General features: G+C 48.7%; 1 protein-coding gene across 7 annotated transcripts in view; it reads right to left on the bottom strand.

Moving 5' to 3' along the window:
* The window catches only part of LOC135512079 (RNA binding protein fox-1 homolog 3-like), a 798827-nt gene that overhangs the window by 46513 nt on the left and 730890 nt on the right, over positions 1-21424 (bottom strand). For 5 of the 7 annotated variants that reach the window (XM_064933722.1, XM_064933724.1, XM_064933720.1 and 2 more), the window contains one exon: positions 20659-20805. In XM_064933722.1, the coding sequence (XP_064789794.1) occupies positions 20659-20805 (147 nt within the window). The remainder of the gene's footprint in view (positions 1-20658; positions 20806-21424) is intronic. The other 2 variants (XM_064933721.1, XM_064933726.1) reach the window with 1 other exon arrangement.

The following is a 21424-nucleotide window of genomic DNA, read 5'->3' as shown; positions in this document are numbered from 1 at the left end:
CTCCCCACCCTCTTCTCCCCCGTCTCTACCTCCACTCTTCTCCCCACCCTCTTCTCCCCCGTCTCTACCTCCACTCTTCTCCCCACCCTCTTCTCCCCAGTCTCTACCTCCCCCCTCCCCTCTCCCTTCTCCCCACCCTCTCCTCTCCCCAGTCTCTACCTCCCCTCTCCCTTCTCCCCACCCTCTTCTCCCCAGTCTCTACCTCCCCTCTTCTCCCCACCCTCTTCTCCCCAGTCTCTACCTCCCCTCTCCCTTCTCCCCACCCTCTTCTCCCCAGTCTCTACCTCCCCTCTTCTCCCCACCCTCTTCTCCCCCGTCTCTACCTCCCCTCTCCCTTCTCCCCAACCTCTTCTCCCCCGTCTCTACCTCCCCTCTCCCTTCTCCCCACCCTCTTCTCCCCAGTCTCTACCTCCCCTCTTCTCCCCAGTCTCTACCTCCCCTCTCCCTTCTCTCCAACCTCTTCTCCCCAGTCTCTACCTCCCCTCTTCTCCCCACCCTCTTCTCCCCCGGCTCTACCTCCCCTCTCCCTTCTCCCCACCGTCTTCTCCCCAGTCTCTACCTCCCCTCTCCCTTCTCCCCACCCTCTTCTCCCCCGTCTCTACCTCCCCTCTTCTCCCCACCCTCTTCTCCCCCGTCTCTACCTCCCCTCTCCCTTCTCCCCACCCTCTTCTCCACAGTCTCTACCTCCCCTCTCCCTTCTCTCCACCCTCTTCTCCCCAGTCTCTACCTCCCCTCTCCCTTCTCCCCACCCTCTTCTCCCCCGTCTCTACCTCCCCTCTTCTCCCCACCCTCTTCTCCCCAGTCTCTACCTCCCCTCTCCCTTCTCTCCACCCTCTTCTCCACAGTCTCTACCTCCCCTCTCCCTTCTCTCCACCCTCTTCTCCCCAGTCTCTACCTCCCCTCTCCCTTCTCCCCACCCTCTTCTCCCCCGTCTCTACCTCCCCTCTTCTCCCCACCCTCTTCTCCCCCGTCTCTACCTCCCCTCTTCTCCCCACCCTCTTCTCCACAGTCTCTACCTCCCCTCTCCCTTCTCTCCACCTTCTTCTCCCCAGTCTCTACCTCCCCTCTCCCTTCTCCCCACCCTCTTCTCCCCGTCTCTACCTCCCCTCTTCTCCCCACCCTCTTCTCCCCAGTCTCTACCTCCCCTCTCCCTTCTCTCCACCCTCTTCTCCCCAGTCTCTACCTCCCCTCTCCCTTCTCCCCACCCTCTTCTCCCCCGTCTCTACCTCCCCCTCTTCTCCCCACCCTCTTCTCCCCAGTCTCTACCTCCCCTCTCCCTTCTCCCCACCCTCTTCTCCCCCGTCTCTACCTCCCCTCTTCTCCCCACCCTCTTCTCCCCCGTCTCTACCTCCCCTCTTCTCCCCACCCTCTTCTCCCCAGTCTCTACCTCCCCTCTCCCCTCTCCCTTCTCCCCACCCTCTTCTCCCCAGTCTCTACCTCCCCTCTCCCTTCTCCCCACCCTCTTCTCCCCCATCTCTACCTCCCCCCTCCCCTCTCCCTTCTCCCCACCCTCTTCTCCCCAGTCTCTACCTCCCCTCTCCCTTCTCCCCACCCTCTTCTCCCCCGTCTCTACCTCCCCCCTCCCCTCCCCTCTTCTCTCCACCCTCTTCTCCCCAGTCTCTACCTCCCCTCCCCTCTTCTCCCCACCCTCTTCGCCCCAGTCTCTACCTCCCCTCTCCCTTCTCCCCACCCTCTTCTCCCCCGTCTCTACCTCCCCCCTCCCCTCCCCTCTTCTCCCCACCCTCTTCTCCCCAGTCTCTACCTCCCCTCCCCTCTTCTCTCCACCCTCTTCTCCCCAGTCTCTACCTCCCCTGCCCTCTTCTCCCCACCCTCTTCTCCCCCGTCTCTACCTCCCCTCTCCCTTCTCCCCACCCTCTTCTCCCCAGTCTCTACCTCCCCTCTCCCTTCTCCCCAACCTCTTCTCCCCCATCTCTACCTCCCCTCTCCCTTCTCCCCACCCTCTTCTCCCCCGTCTCTACCTCCCCTCTCCTCTTCTCCCCACCCTCTTCTCCCCAGTCTCTACCTCCCCTCTCCCTTCTCCCCACCCTCTCTTCTCCCCCGTCTCTACCTCCCCTCCCCTCTTCTCCCCACCTTCTTCTCCCCCGTCTCTACCTCCCCTCTCCCTTCTCCCCACCCTCTCCTCTCCACAGTCTCTACCTCCCCTCTCCCTTCTCCCCAACCTCTTCTCCCCCGTCTCTACCTCCCCTCTCCCTTCTCCCCAACCTCTTCTCCCCCGTCTCTACCTCCCCTCTCCCTTCTCCCCAACCTCTTCTCCCCCGTCTCTACCTCCCCTCTCCTCTTCTCCCCACCCTCTTCTCCCCCGTCTCTACCTCCCCTCTCCTCTTCTCTCCAACCTCTTCTCCCCAGTCTCTACCTCCCCTCTTCTCTCCACCATCTTCTCCCCAGTCTCTACCTCCCCTCTCCCTTCTCCCCACCCTCTCCTCTCCCCCGTCTCTACCTCCCCTCTCCCTTCTCCCCACCCTCTCCTCTCCCCCGTCTCTACCTCCCCTCTCCCTTCTCCCCACCCTCTCCTCTCCACAGTCTCTACCTCCCCTCTCCCTTCTCCCCACCCTTTTCTCCCCAGTCTTATGGAAATACAGCCACAGCCTTGGTCTCCTCGTAACAAGACCTTGAATCAAGTAGTTGATTTCAATAAATAAATAAACATGGCATCTAATCTGAGGTAGTGCCAGCAGAGCACTGGCAAGGTCACCATCTCACCGTGCTCCACCACACCTCACACCGTATTATCTCCACCCCCTGTAAACGTCAATTGCCTGATGACGCGTGAGTGGAGAAGGAAAGTCTCATTTCATACAAGCACATTTTCATCCACGTTCCCTCTCAGTGCTACTTCTCCCCGACTGCCTTTAGAACTTTTTGAGAGAGGACATGAGAGAGGACATGAGAATGGACATGAGAGAGAACATGAGAGAGGACATGAGAATGGGCATGAGAGAGGACATGAGAGAGGACATGAGAGAGGACATGAGAATGGATATGAGAGAGGACGTGAGAGAGGACATGAGAATGGACATGAGAGAGGACGTGAGAGAGGACATGAGAGAGGACATGAGAATGGACATGAGAGAGGACATGAGAGAGGACATGAGAATGGACATGAGAGAGGACATGAGAATGGACATGAGAGAGAACATGAGAGAGGACATGTGAGAGGACATGAGAGAGGACATGAGAGTAGACATGAGAGAGGACATGAGAGTGGACATGAGAGAGGACATAAGAGTGGACATGTGAGAGGACATAAGAGAGGACATAAGAGTGGACATGTTAGAGGACATGAGAGAGGACATGAGAGAGGACATGAGAGAGGACATGAGAGTGAACATGAGAGAGGACATGAGAATGGACATGAGAGAGGACATGTGAGTGGACATGAGAGTGGACATGAGAGAGGACATGAGAGTGGACATGAGAGTGGACATGAGAGAGGACATGAGAGAGGACATGAGAGTGGACATGAGAGAGGACATGAGAATGGACATGAGAGAGGACATGAGAGAGGACATGAGAGAGGACATGAGAATGGACATGAGAGAGGACATGAGAGAGGACATGAGAGAGGACATGAGAATGGACATGAGAGAGGACATGAGAGAGGACATGAGAGAGGACATGTGAGTGGACATGAGAGAGGACATGTGAGTGGACGTGAGAGTGGACATTAGAGGGGACATGAGACGGGACATGAGAGAGGACATAAGAATGGACATGAGAGAGGACATGAGAGAGGACATAAGAATGGACATGAGAGAGGACATGAGACAGGACATGAGACAGGAGTTGATCAAAATCTATTGAGAAAAGCCTATACACACACGCTACCTCTGTCCAGTATCCCAAACATACTAAACCCAACAACCATCAGCCCAAAAATACATTCATTTGGATTGTAGAGGGTGAAAGGAGGGTACAGTACATGGTGGGACATACGCAGCATAGGGCACAGATAGGAGGCAACCTGTGCCCACCACATACCCCTTATCCCTCCCACTCACCAAAAGGGCACTTGGTATATATATATATATATATAATTTTTTTGTATAACGTTTTTGCCGTTGTTGTTCTGAACCCATTGCCTGCAAGTGGAAGTGACATGGTAGAGTTCCCCACCCTGTCCATTGTTTGCATCTGTTGGTCTGCGCTGTGTGGAGCGTACCTGACTGTTTCCCAGCCTGGCCTATACTGACATTACACACACCCAGTATCCAAACATGCATGGCTTGAGATGCGGTTACCGGTCGAGTGTGTGTAGCTAGCTACCTAGATAAAACATTAACAGTGCTGCCACAGCTGCATGACTTTTGATTGACACTTGATTTACATCACCATTGATATTAGTTATGATTGGCTGATACGTGCAGCAGAGAGAGGAAGAAAGACATCGAGAGAAGCGGCTGCATCAACAACCCTTTGACCAACTTCATTCACTGGCATAACACACCTGCTGCTGCCGCAAGGCAGGGGGCCCACAAGGTCTGTGTGAAGCCCTGTAGATATGGAGAACAGAGAGGTCTGTGTGATGCCCTGTACATACGGACAACAGAGAGGTCTGTGTGATGCCCTGTACATACGGACAGCAGAGAGGTCTGTGCGATGCCCTGTACATACGGACAACAGAGAGGTCTGTGTGAAGCCCTGTACATACGGACAACAGAGAGGTCTGTGTGATGCCTTGTACATACGGACAGCAGAGAGGTCTGTGTGATGCCCTGTACATACAGACAGCAGAGAGGTCTGTACGATGCCCTGTACATACGGACAACAGAGAGGTCTGTGTGATGCCCTGTACATGCGGAGAACAGAGAGGTCTGTGCGATGCCCTGTACATACGGACAACAGAGAGGTCTGTGTGATGCCCTGTACATACGGACAGCAGAGAGGTCTGTGTGATGCCCTGTACATACGGACAGCAGAGAGGTCTGTGCGATGCCCTGTACATACGGACAACAGAGAGGTCTGTGTGATGCCCTGTACATACGGACAGCAGAGAGGTCTGTGCGATGCCCTGTACATACGGACAACAGAGAGGTCTGTGTGATGCCTTGTACATATGGACAGCAGAGAGGTCTGTGCGATGCCCTGTACATACGGACAGCAGAGAGGTCTGTGCGATGCCCTGTACATACGGACAGCAGAGAGGTCTGTGCGATGCCCTGTACATACAGACAGCAGAGAGGTCTGTGCGATGCCCTGTACATATGGACAGCAGAGAGGTCTGTGTGATGCCCTGTGCATACGGAGAACAGAGAGGTCTGTGCGATGCCCTGCACATACGGACAACAGAGAGGTCTGTGTGATGCCCTGTACATACGGACAGCAGAGAGGTCTGTGCGATGCCCTGTACATATGGACAACAGAGAGGTCTGTGTGATGCCCTGTACATACAGACAGCAGAGAGGTCTGTGCGATGCCCTGTACATACGGACAACAGAGAGGTCTGTGTGATGCCCTGTAGATACGGACAACAGAGAGGTCTGTGTGATGCCCTGTAGATACGGAGAACAGAGAGGTCTGTGTGATGCCCTGTACATACGGAGAACAGAGACGTCTGTGTGATGCCCTGTACATACGGAGAACAGAGAGGTCTGTGTGATGCCCTGTACATACAGACAACAGAGAGGTCTGTGCGATGCCCTGTACATACGGACAGCAGAGAGGTCTGTGCGATGCCCTGTACATACGGACAACAAAGAGGTCTGTGCGATGCCCTGTACATACGGACATCAGAGAGGTCTGTGTGATGCCCTGTACATACGGACAGCAGAGAGGTCTGTGCGATGCCCTGTACATACGGACAACAAAGAGGTCTGTGTGATGCCCTGTACATACGGAGAACAGAGAGGTCTGTGTGATGCCCTGTACAAACGGACAGCAGAGAGGTCTGTGTGATGCCCTGTACATACGGACAACAGAGAGGTCTGTGTGATGCCCTGTAGATACGGAGAACAGAGAGGTCTGTGTGATGCCCTGTACATACGGACAACAGAGAGGTCTGTGCGATGCCCTGTACATACGGACAACAGAGAGGTCTGTGTGAAGCCCTGTACATACGGACAACAGAGAGGTCTGTGTGAAGCCCTGTACATACGGACAACAGAGAGGTCTGTGCGATGCCCTGTACATACGGACAACAGAGAGGTCTGTGTGATGCCCTGTACATACGGACAACAGAGAGGTCTGTGTGAAGCCCTGTAGATACGGACAACAGAGAGGTCTGTGTGATGCCCTGTACATACGGACAGCAGAGAGGTCTGTGTGATGCCCTGTACATACGGACAACAGAGAGGTCTGTGTGATGCCCTGTACATACGGACAACAGAGAGGTCTGTGCGATGCCCTGTACATACGGACAGCAGAGAGGTCTGTGTGATGCCCTGTACATACGGACAGCAGAGAGGTCTGTGCGATGCCCTGTACATACGGACAACAGAGAGGTCTGTGCGATGCCCTGTACATACGGACAACAGAGAGGTCTGTGCGATGCCCTGTACATACGGACAACAGAGAGGTCTGTGCGATGCCCTGTACATACGGACAGCAGAGAGGTCTGTGCGATGCCCTGTACATACGGACAACAGAGAGGTCTGTGTGAAGCCCTGTAGATACGGACAACAGAGAGGTCTGTGTGATGCCCTGTACATACGGACAGCAGAGAGGTCTGTGTGAAGCCCTGTACATACGGACAACAGAGAGGTCTGTGTGATGCCCTGTACATACGGACAACAGAGAGGTCTGTGTGAAGCCCTGTAGATACGGACAACAGAGAGGTCTGTGTGATGCCCTGTAGATACGGAGAACAGAGAGGTCTGTGTGATGCCCTGTACATACGGACAACAGAGAGGTCTGTGCGATGCCCTGTACATACGGACAACAGAGAGGTCTGTGTGAAGCCCTGTACATACGGACAACAGAGAGGTCTGTGTGAAGCCCTGTACATACGGACAACAGAGAGGTCTGTGTGATGCCTTGTACATATGGACAACAGAGAGGTCTGTGTGATGCCCTGTCCATATGGAGAACAGAGAGGTCTGTGCGATGCCCTGTACATACGGACAACAGAGAGGTCTGTGCGATGCCCTGTACATACGGACAGCAGAGAGGTCTGTGTGAAGCCCTGTACATACGGACAACAGAGAGGTCTGTGCGATGCCCTGTACATACGGACAACAGAGAGGTCTGTGCGATGCCCTGTACATACGGACAGCAGAGAGGTCTTTGTGAAGCCCTGTAGATACGGACAACAGAGAGGTCTGTGCGATGCCCTGTACATACGGACAGCAGAGAGGTCTGTGTGAAGCCCTGTAGATACGGACAACAGAGAGGTCTGTGTGATGCCCTGTACATACGGACAGCAGAGAGGTCTGTGTGAAGCCCTGTACATACGGACAACAGAGAGGTCTGTGTGATGCCCTGTACATACGGACAACAGAGAGGTCTGTGTGAAGCCCTGTAGATACGGACAACAGAGAGGTCTGTGTGATGCCCTGTACAAACGGACAGCAGAGAGGTCTGTGTGATGCCCTGTACATACGGACAACAGAGAGGTCTGTGTGATGCCCTGTAGATACGGAGAACAGAGAGGTCTGTGTGATGCCCTGTACATACGGACAACAGAGAGGTCTGTGCGATGCCCTGTACATACGGACAACAGAGAGGTCTGTGTGAAGCCCTGTACATACGGACAACAGAGAGGTCTGTGTGAAGCCCTGTACATACGGACAACAGAGAGGTCTGTGTGATGCCTTGTACATATGGACAACAGAGAGGTCTGTGTGATGCCCTGTCCATATGGAGAACAGAGAGGTCTGTGCGATGCCCTGTACATACGGACAACAGAGAGGTCTGTGCGATGCCCTGTACATACGGACAGCAGAGAGGTCTGTGTGAAGCCCTGTACATACGGACAACAGAGAGGTCTGTGCGATGCCCTGTACATACGGACAACAGAGAGGTCTGTGCGATGCCCTGTACATACGGACAGCAGAGAGGTCTTTGTGAAGCCCTGTAGATACGGACAACAGAGAGGTCTGTGCGATGCCCTGTACATACGGACAGCAGAGAGGTCTGTGTGAAGCCCTGTAGATACGGACAACAGAGAGGTCTGTGTGATGCCCTGTACATACGGACAGCAGAGAGGTCTGTGTGAAGCCCTGTACATACGGACAACAGAGAGGTCTGTGTGATGCCCTGTACATACGGACAACAGAGAGGTCTGTGTGAAGCCCTGTAGATACGGACAACAGAGAGGTCTGTGTGATGCCCTGTACATACGGACAGCAGAGAGGTCTGTGTGATGCCCTGTACATACGGACAACAGAGAGGTCTGTGTGATGCCCTGTACATACGGACAACAGAGAGGTCTGTGCGATGCCCTGTACATACGGACAGCAGAGAGGTCTGTGTGATGCCCTGTACATACGGACAGCAGAGAGGTCTGTGCGATGCCCTGTACATACGGACAACAGAGAGGTCTGTGCGATGCCCTGTACATACGGACAACAGAGAGGTCTGTGCGATGCCCTGTACATACGGACAACAGAGAGGTCTGTGCGATGCCCTGTACATACGGACAGCAGAGAGGTCTGTGCGATGCCCTGTACATACGGACAACAGAGAGGTCTGTGTGAAGCCCTGTAGATACGGACAACAGAGAGGTCTGTGTGATGCCCTGTACATACGGACAGCAGAGAGGTCTGTGTGAAGCCCTGTACATACGGACAACAGAGAGGTCTGTGTGATGCCCTGTACATACGGACAACAGAGAGGTCTGTGTGAAGCCCTGTAGATACGGACAACAGAGAGGTCTGTGTGATGCCCTGTAGATACGGACAACAGAGAGGTCTGTGTGAAGCCCTGTACATACGGACAACAGAGAGGTCTGTGTGAAGCCCTGTAGATACGGACAACAGAGAGGTCTGTGTGATGCCCTGTACATACGGACAGCAGAGAGGTCTGTGTGAAGCCCTGTACATACGGACAACAGAGGTCTGTGCGATGCCCTGTACATACGGACAACAGAGAGGTCTGTGCGATGCCCTGTACATACGGACAGCAGAGAGGTCTTTGTGAAGCCCTGTAGATACGGACAACAGAGAGGTCTGTGTGATGCCCTGTACATACGGACAGCAGAGAGGTCTGTGTGAAGCCCTGTAGATACGGACAACAGAGAGGTCTGTGTGATGCCCTGTACATACGGACAGCAGAGAGGTCTGTGTGAAGCCCTGTACATACGGACAACAGAGAGGTCTGTGTGATGCCCTGTACATACGGACAACAGAGAGGTCTGTGTGAAGCCCTGTAGATACGGACAACAGAGAGGTCTGTGTGATGCCCTGTACATACGGACAGCAGAGAGGTCTGTGTGATGCCCTGTACATACGGACAACAGAGAGGTCTGTGTGATGCCCTGTACATACGGACAACAGAGAGGTCTGTGCGATGCCCTGTACATACGGACAGCAGAGAGGTCTGTGTGATGCCCTGTACATACGGACAGCAGAGAGGTCTGTGCGATGCCCTGTACATACGGACAACAGAGAGGTCTGTGCGATGCCCTGTACATACGGACAACAGAGAGGTCTGTGCGATGCCCTGTACATACGGACAACAGAGAGGTCTGTGTGATGCCCTGTACATACGGACAGCAGAGAGGTCTGTGTGAAGCCCTGTACATACGGACAACAGAGAGGTCTGTGCGATGCCCTGTACATACGGACAACAGAGAGGTCTGTGCGATGCCCTGTACATACGGACAGCAGAGAGGTCTTTGTGAAGCCCTGTAGATACGGACAACAGAGAGGTCTGTGTGATGCCCTGTACATACGGACAGCAGAGAGGTCTGTGTGAAGCCCTGTAGATACGGACAACAGAGAGGTCTGTGTGATGCCCTGTACATACGGACAGCAGAGAGGTCTGTGTGAAGCCCTGTACATACGGACAACAGAGAGGTCTGTGTGATGCCCTGTACATACGGACAACAGAGAGGTCTGTGTGAAGCCCTGTAGATACGGACAACAGAGAGGTCTGTGTGATGCCCTGTACATACGGACAGCAGAGAGGTCTGTGTGATGCCCTGTACATACGGACAACAGAGAGGTCTGTGTGATGCCCTGTACATACGGACAACAGAGAGGTCTGTGCGATGCCCTGTACATACGGACAGCAGAGAGGTCTGTGTGATGCCCTGTACATACGGACAGCAGAGAGGTCTGTGCGATGCCCTGTACATACGGACAACAGAGAGGTCTGTGCGATGCCCTGTACATACGGACAACAGAGAGGTCTGTGCGATGCCCTGTACATACGGACAACAGAGAGGTCTGTGCGATGCCCTGTACATACGGACAGCAGAGAGGTCTGTGCGATGCCCTGTACATACGGACAGCAGAGAGGTCTGTGCGATGCCCTGTAGATACGGACAACAGAGAGGTCTGTGTGATGCCCTGTAGATACGGACAACAGAGAGGTCTGTGCGATGCCCTGTACATACGGACAACAGAGAGGTCTGTGCGATGCCCTGTACATACGGACAGCAGAGAGGTCTGTGCGATGCCCTGTACATACGGACAGCAGAGAGGTCTGTGCGATGCCCTGTAGATACGGACAACAGAGAGGTCTGTGTGATGCCCTGTAGATACGGACAACAGAGAGGTCTGTGTGATGCCCTGTACATACGGACAGCAGAGAGGTCTGTGTGATGCCCTGTAGATACGGACAACAGAGAGGTCTGTGCGATGCCCTGTACATACGGACAGCAGAGAGGTCTGTGTGATGCCCTGTAGATACGGACAGCAGAGAGGTCTGTGCGATGCCCTGTACATACGGACAACAGAGAGGTCTGTGCGATGCCCTGTAGATACGGACAACAGAGAGGTCTGTGCGATGCCCTGTACATACGGACAACAGAGAGGTCTGTGCGATGCCCTGTACATACGGACAACAGAGAGGTCTGTGTGATGCCCTGTAGATACGGACAGCAGAGAGGTCTGTGCGATGCCCTGTACATACGGACAACAGAGAGGTCTGTGCGATGCCCTGTAGATACGGACAACAGAGAGGTCTGTGCGATGCCCTGTAGATACGGACAGCAGAGAGGTCTGTGCGATGCCCTGTACATACGGACAACAGAGAGGTCTGTGCGATGCCCTGTACATACGGACAACAGAGAGGTCTGTGTGATGCCCTGTACATACGGACAACAGAGAGGTCTGTGCGATGCCCTGTACATACGGACAACAGAGAGGTCTGTGTGATGCCCTGTACATACGGACAACAGAGAGGGGAGTAGTGCTGCAGCAGCGATTTGCAGGAGGAGAGAAGAAAAGTGCCCCTGTTTGTGGCCTGCCAGCCATCTAACTGCAGATAATCGACATAAGAAAAACCACACGGACCTCCCGAGTGGCTCATCACGCTCTAGTGACTACTTGTGGTGGGCTGGGCACCTGCAACACATTGATGCAGCTGGCTTCCGGGTTAAGCAGGTGGATGATAAGAAGCGCGGTTTGGCAATTCATGTTTCGGATGACACATGAATCTTCTTTCGCCTCTCCCGAGTCCGTTGGGGAGTTGCAAACGATGAGACAAGATCTTAATTGGATATCATGAAAAAAGGGGTAAATAAAAAAAATGAAAAGAACATGTCCCAGTTAACAACTGATTTGTATGTCTGCATCACTCTCTTTTCCACTTCCATGTCTCTCTCCGCCCCTCTTCTTTCTTCTTCCTCAAACGGACAAAAACACATAATTGGTGGTCGGCTTTGTATGTGTGTGTGTGCGCGAGAGGCGTTTTAACTGGGCTTAAGGCGGGCGAGTGGGAAGGCTGTGGGATCATTAGAGACACAGCAGAATGAAAGAAAACCTCCACTCTTCCTAATGACTGGGATGAAAGAAACGGTTAATTGTTGTCTACAATGGACACGTTATTTAATTCTAACTAATTACCTTGTCAGACAAAGGGAGGGATGGAGAGAGAGAGGCCGAGAGGCTGTGCATCAGGTTGCATGGACACACGCACACACACATATACACACATGGATGCACACACACCCTTGTCCCACCTTACTCAGCAGAAGCGCAAGCTCAATGGAATTGATCACCTGGTTGATGGAAGAGAGACAGATGGAGAGAGAGAATGAGAGAGAGAGAGAGAGAGAGAGAGAGAGAGAGGTCTGTGCTGTAAGCATGTTAACTCAAATCAAAGACAGTCCCGTCTTTCCCTATGTAAAGCTTGTCTGGTCTCCATCACTTTCTTCAGCCAAGCGGTCTCCTCCACTTTCTCTCTCTCTATCATTCCTTCTTCATCACTTTATTTCGGGCAGACACTCTCCAACTCCACACGGCAAATTCTCCAGGGTTGACTCATCACTGACCGTGTTAAATTTAATACTAGGCCAATGTGTATATTGGTCCACACCTAGAGCTGAGGCTGTTATACAGTGTTATGGAATTAACACTTATAGCGTTACGCAATAACACCTCCTTTAGTATTTCTAAGAGTAGGAAGTGTATATAGTCTGCACCAATGCTGTTATGCAATAACACCTATCATAGTATTTTTACCCATTACTCAAAGAGGTTAGTATTTCTTTAAGAGGCCGATTGGTGTTGATTTACAGACGTAACACCATTATTTGCAACTGTTTAGGGTCACATGCCGTTATGTAAGACTTCAGGACACTCAAACATGACCATAGACCAGTTAAACTGGTACAACACTTCTACTCAGGGGTGGCCAACAATAACTAACTGAAAGCCCCCACCAAGCCATGTCTCAATATTATTTCCCAGTGTGCCTTGCCTTTTACAGTGAGTAACCACCTATGACTGTATTTGTTAATGACATGGTTGTTGAATTCATTCATTTTCTGTCCTGTTGCCTTCAGCAAGTCAGTTAAGTGAATAGTATAATTCAAATGTAACTGTCCAAGACAATACATTTGTTTTCTTTTAATCAAGTTACCTGAAAGTCTCAAAAGGCCACCTCAGGTTTGCAAATGGATGTATGAGTCCTATTGGAATCTTTCCAGAGTTAGGATATTCAAGATAATTTGGCCACAAACTGCATTCAGAATGGCTGTTAGGGTCATTAACATTGAAAAAGGAGACTAGCTAAACCATTAAACTGGAACAACCATTTCAGTAACTAGATTAGTTCAGAAAAAAAATGTTTTGAAAAATCGTATGAAATGTTAAAACTGTACGTTATTTATCTTTATGTAGCAAAATATTAATCAAAACACTCATCAACCTGCAGCAGAGCATGCTGGGAAATATAATAATGATGGGCATGTTTTTGATGTGAACGTTTTACTCTCCACAGAGTAAAACGAACACAATCACACTCTCACACTCAACTCTGGTTATTAACACCAACAGTGTGGTTATTTTACACCAATGAGTGTTAATACAACACTTACAGAGTTCATTTAACACCTGAATCAACGGCAGAATTGTTACACTGAAAACAAAATCCTCCTCTCTCCGTCACTCGTTCTCCTTCACTTTATTCAGGCAACGCAGCAACACTTTCCCCCTCTCTTCCTCCTCAATTCACATTCATCCATTCTCTCACAGCTGTTGCTCGACTCAGACTCCTCCATTAGTTCAGATTAAAGCTGTTTTCCTTGTGAGGAGCAGTAAATCAAACACACACTGCACATTGTATGATCGCAGCGTGATGGTGCTCCTCTTATACTTAGACTGGTTAGCATCGTAGCGTCCTCCTCTCATAGTGAATGACTTGTTTAGCGCAACACACTGTAGAAACTGATGATGCTAACGATGGTAACAGTTTATACCTGTGCTAATGGGCCTGGGGTGCAGATTAAATGCACTGTAAACAAAGTGATGTGCGTGTGTGTGCGTATGCGTGTGTGCATATGTACGTGTGTGTTTGTGTGTGTGTGTGAGAGAGAGCGAGAGAGAAAAAGAGAGGGAACTGCTCCTTAACAGGCAATAATAAAGTATTCTTCTTGCTAAATAAACACTGTAGTAAATATACTTTAATCAGGCCACTAATGAATTGGCATCAAGGGGAGACTGCAATAGAAGCTATGGGTTTAGCTGTCCTATCTATCCCCCTCTGATACCATTACTGCACACAGGTTCATCTCTACACTGATGTGTTATTGTAAATTACATGGAGAGATTATAATTACACACAATCTCAAAGGCCAAATGGTGGAGCAGGATGGAATGGAGCCTTATGGAATAAAATGGCTAATCAGAACGTAAGAAGCTTCCGACTGACATTATTCCCTGTTCTGTTTGGAATGCTGCTGCAGCATGATGCAAAGATGGGGGTTCTCCCTGGAAGGCTGGGGCTTCTAAAAACGGTGATTAGGCAGAGGAAGGAAGGTATCATTAAAAGTCCATTAGCGGACCTGTGATGTACGCCTCGCTCCTCGAGAGAGAGAGAGAAACACACACGGGCACACACACGCAGACTGCTGAGGTGGGCCAAAGGTGTGTGTGTCGGGGGGGAGGTGTGTGTGTGCGTGCGTGGATGGGCATGTGTGCGTGTGCGTGTGCGTGTGTGCATGCACACACTACAGTAATGACTAATTTAGGACCCTAACTCTGGGAGTGTGACAGGAAGAACCCTCTTGCGGCTGGCTCTCTAAGTGTCTGGTTATTAATTAAACATAGTGATGGCACTGGGGACAGTATATTAGCCTGTTTCTCTCAGTGGTGCAAAATGAACAGGCTCCTGAAGCGACTGGGGCACAGCTAGGGTCTAGTGGAAGCCATCCTGGCTCCCTGAGTCATGCAATATTCATGTGCTCCTTTGAAATCAGAAGAACTGACAATGGTGAAAATTGGGGGTAAAACCCCCGCTAATACTTTAAATCTGAAGCCTAAGTGCCTGGTGTTTTGTAATTTTGAATATCCTATTTCAGATCATTTCCCAGACATGAAAGCAGCACCCAAACTTCCAGAGTTTCCCAGTTGGATAGTTTCAGAGTTTCTGATCTTCTGAGAGAGCTATCAAACACTTGGTAAAGGAGGTCTCCAGCCCTTGCTGATATATCCAAGGTATTAAGCTTTGGTTTCATCCCAAATGGCAACCTAATTGTGTGCCTTTTCGGATGCAGACGTTGAGATTAGAGATCTCCGACATGCCGTTGAGAGAATGAGAGAATTGAATCAGTGAAGTGGGGCTTTGAATCTCAATTATCACTATACCATTAAGCCCTCATGCTCATCGTTGTAATTTCCTCCTAGATGTGTTTTTCTAATTATGAATTAAACTCAAATAAGTTTGGGTAATGAACCCCTGCTATGTTATTCTTTCCATACATTCCCTCTTTTTGTGTCCATGTCAGAGATGGGCAAATGTTTATTGTTATGTATCTTGTTACAAATGCAAGATACTCTAAAGACCAATGTATCAAAATACATTTGCAAAGCATTGTAGTTTGATAAAATGCTGGTACATTGAGGTATTTACACACCTGCACTAAAACAACATTCCAAGTAACGGTAACACTTAAAAAAAAACTTGCTATGACTGTGATATGTGGTTGTTTATCTACCTTAGTTGAATGCACTGACTGTAAGACACTCTGGATAAGAGTGTCTACTAAATGTAAACGTAAATGTGAATGTGAACAAATGCAAAAAACACTGGGTGTTATTATTGGCCTTGTTTTATATTAAGGACTCCATTCAGTCTGTAAAGATGATACAGATTCCGCTAAATAAATATTATTTCCTATCATTTCCTATTTAGCCAACATATGAAGAGTTTAAGGTGAATGCAGTCTTGACAAAAGCGAGAAATTGCCTTTAAATTTCAATCATGCTGTAAAGCTGAACTTCCGCGATGTGGATTGAATAGAGCACTAATACCCAGCATGCTTTGCAAGTGTTCATATTTACATTAACATTCACATTTTGGTCATCTAGCAGACACTCTTATCGCACCATAGTGCCAGCAGACTTCTGATACCAATGCAGGGTGAGAGGGGACCACAAAACTGTGAAATGCTATATTTGTATTTTTTATAGAAAAGTTTTTTGTATTTTCTTTATTTTTGAAAATACAAATTATAGGTCTCGATGTAGTTCAGGGTGGTGAAATACAAATGACAAATTAGTCAAAAGTAACAGAACTACTGCCCATCTCTGGTCTGCTTCGTTGTAGAAGCACCGACCACACAGCTTAGTTTTTAAACTATATTATTATTTTTTCTGTCCATTTTCTGAAAAGGACCTAAATTGTCACAATAAGGACCATTAAAAAGAATCCACTGAGAAAACACTTGATTGTTGCATTATTCCCTTGGTTATAACTTCCTTGTGTGACTATGTTACAATGGCTTGTCATTGCCTTCACTTTTGCTAGAATGGAAGGAAATTCCATTTGCAATAATGCCTGGCAATGCTGGCTTTTGTTTGCATTGTGGTGGTGCTCAAGCGGAGTCGTAATGGCAGATTGAGCCAGTCTCTCATTGCAGCATTTACAGGCAATGGGAGAGGGCGGTACTGGAGCCCATTGTGGGAATGGCAGAACCCTGATGGAATCTGGGCTGCAGCTCTTCAGCCCTGCCCACAACGATTAATCCTTAAAACTGGACCATCGACAAAGAGGTGTGTGTGTGTGTGTGTGTGTGTGTGTGTGTGTGTGTGTGTGTGTGTGTGTGTGTGTGTGTGTGTGTGTGTGTGTGTGTGTGTGTGTGTGTGTGTGTGTGTGTGTGTGTGCGCGTGTGTGTGTGTGTGTAAACTCTGAAAAGCTTCTACATTCCCTTCGTATCCTATCCCACCACCCTGGAGACACTCGAACAACCAACTAACTAACCAAACTGCTTAACTGCCTTGTCTGCAACTGTAGTATTGAACCAAAGAACCAAAGTGGTTAGTTCACTTTTCAAGCCTAAACTTGCCTGGGAAACCTCAAGTGGACAGTTTGAGTTGCTCACTTTCTAAAGTGCAAGAAAAAGGACTAAACATGTGACTTTGTTTTGATTGACCAACTTTTCTAGCCCAGTCCTCCTGACACCAAGTCTTCAGGGCCTATGTCAGCGCGACCCACTGTTAACAGGGTTAGACGCGCTCTGAGCATCGCTGATTGTAGTGAGTGCTAGCAGATTGTCTGTCTCTTCTAATCCGTCTCTCCTCTCTCCTCTCTCAGTGTCTCTGGTTAATTGTGGTGCAGAGCTCAGTGACTTGGAGACTTCACTAAGTGACTGGGGAGTGTTACTGGAGAGTTAGGAGTCCCAGGCCTTCACACATACACACACGCACGCAACAGATGTTCCACTCCATCTGAGAAGCCAGGGGACCAGTGGAGAAATCTCCAGCCTCCTATTATTTAAAAGGTTAGTGTTGAGTGTAGTGTTTATATATATATATATATATGCCACCAGTAAACACTGTACTGTGAAGACTGGTCTGGTATTAACAAGCTATAGACCAACAAACACTATGGGGGATTTCCATGATACATGTTTCTATTTCTGGGCCATTAGGGAACGGTCTGTCTGGGGGGTCTCTCCTCTCTCTTTCTCTCCCTCCTGCATGGCCTGTTGTTTCTTTCTTTCTGTCCTCTCTTGCTGTGTGTATTTCTTGTTCTACCCCCTTGTGTTCTCTGTATTTATAGTACTACCCCCCTGTGTTCTCTGTATTTATAGTTCTACCCCCCTGTGTTCTCTGTATTTATAGTTCTACCCCCCTGTGTTCTCTGTATTTATAGTTCTACCCCCTGTGTTCTCTGTCTGTCTTGTTCTAGCCCCCTGTGTTCTCTGTCTGTCACCACCTTCCGGAGACACCTGAAACCCCACCTCTTCAAGGAATACCTAGGATAGGATAAAGCAATCCTTCTCACCCCCCCCCCCCCCTTAAATGATTTAGATGCACTATTGTAAAGTGGCTCTTCCACTGATGTCAGAAGGTGAATTCACCAATTTGTAAGTCGCTCTGGATAAGAGCGTCTGCTAAATGACTTAAATGTAAATGTAAATGTAATGTCTTGTTCTACCCCCCTGTGTTCTCTGTATTTATAGTTCTACCCGCCTGTGTTCTCTGTATTTATAGTTCTAGCCCCCTGTGTTCTCTGTATTTATAGTTCTAGCTCCCTGTGTTATCTGTATTTATAGTTCTACCCCCCTGTGTTTTCTGTATTTATTGTTCTAGCCCCCTGTGTTCTCTGTATTTATTGTTCTACTCCCGTGTTCTCTGTATTTATAGTTCTAGCCCCCTGTGTTCTCTGTATTTATAGTTCTAGCCCCCTGTGTTCTCTGTATTTATTGTTCTACCCCCTGTGTTCTCTGTATTAATAGTTCTAGCCCCCTGTGTTCTCTGTATTTATAGTACTACCCCCCTGTGTTTTCTGTATTTATTGTTCTAGCCCCCTGTGTTCTCTGTATTTATAGTTCTACTCCCGTGTTCTCTGTATTTATAGTTCTACTCCCCTGTGTTTTCTGTATTTATAGTTCTATTCCCCTGTGTTCTCTGTATTTAATGTTCTATCTCCCTGTGTTCTCTGTATTTATAGTTCTAGCCCCCTGTGTTCTCTGTATTAATAGTTCTACTCCCCTGTGTTTTCTGTATTTATAGTTCTAGCCCCCTGTGTTCTCTGTAATTAATGTTCAAGCCCCCTGTGTTCTCTGTATTTATAGTTCTAGCCCCCTGTGTTCTCTGTATTAATAGTTCTAGCCCCATGTGTTCTCTGTATTTCTTGTTCTAGCCCCATGTGTTCTCTGTATCTCTTGTTCTAGCCCCCTGTGTTCTCTGTATTTCTTGTTCTAGCCCCCTGTGTTCTCTGTCTGTCTTGTTCTAGCCCCCTGTGTTCTGTATTTATAGTTCTACTCCCCTGTGTTCTCTGTATTTATAGTTCTAGCCCCATGTGTTCTCTGTATTTCTTGTTCTAGCCCCATGTGTTCTCTGTATTTCTTGTTCTAGCCCCCTGTGTTCTCTGTATGTATTGTTTTAGCCCCCTGTGTTCTCTGTATTTGTTGTTCTAGCCCCCTGTGTTCTCTGTATTTATTTTTCTAGCCTCATGTGTTTTCTGTATTTATTGTTCTAGCCCCCTGTGTTCTCTGTATTTATTGTTCTAGCCCCCTGTGTTCTCTGTATTTATTGTTCTAGCCCCCTGTGTTCTCTGTATTTATTGTTCTAGCCCCCTGTGTTCTCTGTATTTATTGTTCTAGCACCCTGTGTTCTCTGTATTTATAGTTCTAGCCCCATGTGTTCTCTGTATTTATTGTTCTAGCCCCCTCTGTTCTCTGTATTTCTTGTTCTAGCCCCCTGTGTTCTCCGTATTTCTTGTTCTAGACCCCTGTGTTCTCTGTATTTATTGTTCTAGCCCCCTGTGTTCTCTGTATTTATTTTTCTAGACCCCTGTGTTCTCTGTATTTATTGTTCTAGCCCCCTGTGTTCTCTGTATTTATTGCTCTAGCCCCCTGTGTTCTCTGTATTTATTGTTCTAGCCCCCTGTGTTCTCTGTCCTTCATGTTCTTCGCTCTCTGTTTTTTGTGCTCATCAAACATGCACAAAGTCTGTGGCAGGGAGAAGAAGCTAGCTGGCTCTGTGCTCTACAGTCGTACTGCATGCCTGTGGGGACTTCTTGGTCACTTTGTTGGAATAAGAAGCAGTCGCTTCAGAAACAACATGACAGACTTGCACTAGTTGCACTACTACTCCAACTCCATAGGAGTGGGTACAAGTTGATGTTTGGGTTGTAAGGCCACAGGCAAGAAATGCAGCTCAAGACTGGCAGCGTTGTAGATCTTTAGAACTATGTTCCTCCAGGAACAAAAAACAATTAGGCAAGTAAGAAGAAGTTGCCACTAACAACTCACACAGGGTCAGATATTTCATTCCCACATATGTATAAATTATTTTTCAAAGCCTTTCACAAAGCAGAGAAAAAGAAAAAAACTATTCTAGAATCATTGTGTCACGAAAACAGCCCTGTGAATGAACGGTGTTCTGCTCTGAGAACCGCTACAACAGTCTTGGGAATTCAAACAGGTCTAGTTACGTCCTCTCTCTCCAAGGAACGGTTAAGGACGACGGCCCTGTAACGCTCCGGAGATGAAAGATTCATATTTGTCTCTAATTTGAGGAGGAGAGGGTATGTGGAGGATAGGACGTGAATCACTTAGGCCTCCTCTCTAAAAGGTGTGACGGGCCCATACATCTTTAATGGGGACAGTCTCAAAGTGGCACTTGATGTTCCTGTAGAGCTTAGAGTAGATGGGAGGATTACACAACCACATGCAGAGAGACTGAGACGTGGTCGGCTCAACAATGCGGTCCCAGACTGATGTGTTTTGTTAACCATTGACAGGTCTGTGCGTTCTGAACAGTGAGAACACACAATCTAGTATGTTCACCAACATAGCCACTGTAGTAGGTCAAAGTGGTGTGCCGGTAAACCTTGGTATTGCATAGGTGAAATTAGGCCTTGTGATGCCTATTCAGCTTCAGATCTTTCTAAATTCTCACTTGTCACATATTGTAGAGCATTTTGGGGGGGGGTTAGCTCTGATCAGGACTCAATCCCAGGTCCAGCGACTGTCAAGCCAACACCTTAACCATTATGCCAAGAGGGCCAAACCTTTTGACGAGTCGCTAGGTGTTGGGTTAAGGTCTCTACAATATATTTTGTGTGTAATAGCTAGCTACTCACCCCAAACATTTGCCTGAGGTCTGGGTCTCTGAAGCGGAAAGGGATGTTGGAGACATGTAACCGTTTGGGCTGCTGCTTCTCTGATGAATCACACTGCTGCAGGTGGAGCTGATGGGAGCCCTCCGTTTGCGCAACCTCTTCTGCCTGCTGGAGGGAAACACAGACCACAAAAAAATTTGTTCCTAGCTTAAAGAACACTGGAATCTTGGGTATTGTAAAAATAAAATGATAGAGTGGAGTTTGGGTGGCTGTAAAAGAGAGAGTGTGAGAGGGACACGAAACCTCACTAGTCATAACTCATACTGTACACTTTAAAGCACCTTGATTGAAGCCAAATCACTTAAACATGATAATGCAATACCAACCAAAACACTGTGGTTTTTAATAATAAAGAATTTACATATTTAACTGTCTCTGTTCTCTAAGAGTGTGTGAATATGTCTTAGATAGCATCCAGAATGGCACCCTATACCCTACATAGTGCATTACTTTTGACCAGAGCCCTATGGCTCAGGTGAAAAGTAGTAAACTATATAGGGGAAAGGGTGCCATTTGGGACATAGCCTAAGAGTGTGTTAATATAGTAGTCATACTGTAGGTTAGTGTGAGGGTCAGGTCGGAGGGGTCATGTATTTGCTATTCTCTCTGCTCTCCTGGCATTTGTATGTGGCACAGGAGATTAGGAAAGCTGTCTGGGAGGAGTGGACACAGATATAACAAACTAAAAAGCTCTAGACTACAGCATATATTACAATTAGTTAGAGAG

This window comes from Oncorhynchus masou, chromosome 24 (assembly GCF_036934945.1).
Source record: "Oncorhynchus masou masou isolate Uvic2021 chromosome 24, UVic_Omas_1.1, whole genome shotgun sequence".
Taxonomy (NCBI): domain Eukaryota; kingdom Metazoa; phylum Chordata; class Actinopteri; order Salmoniformes; family Salmonidae; genus Oncorhynchus; species Oncorhynchus masou.
This window is presented reverse-complemented; position numbering and strand designations above follow the sequence as displayed.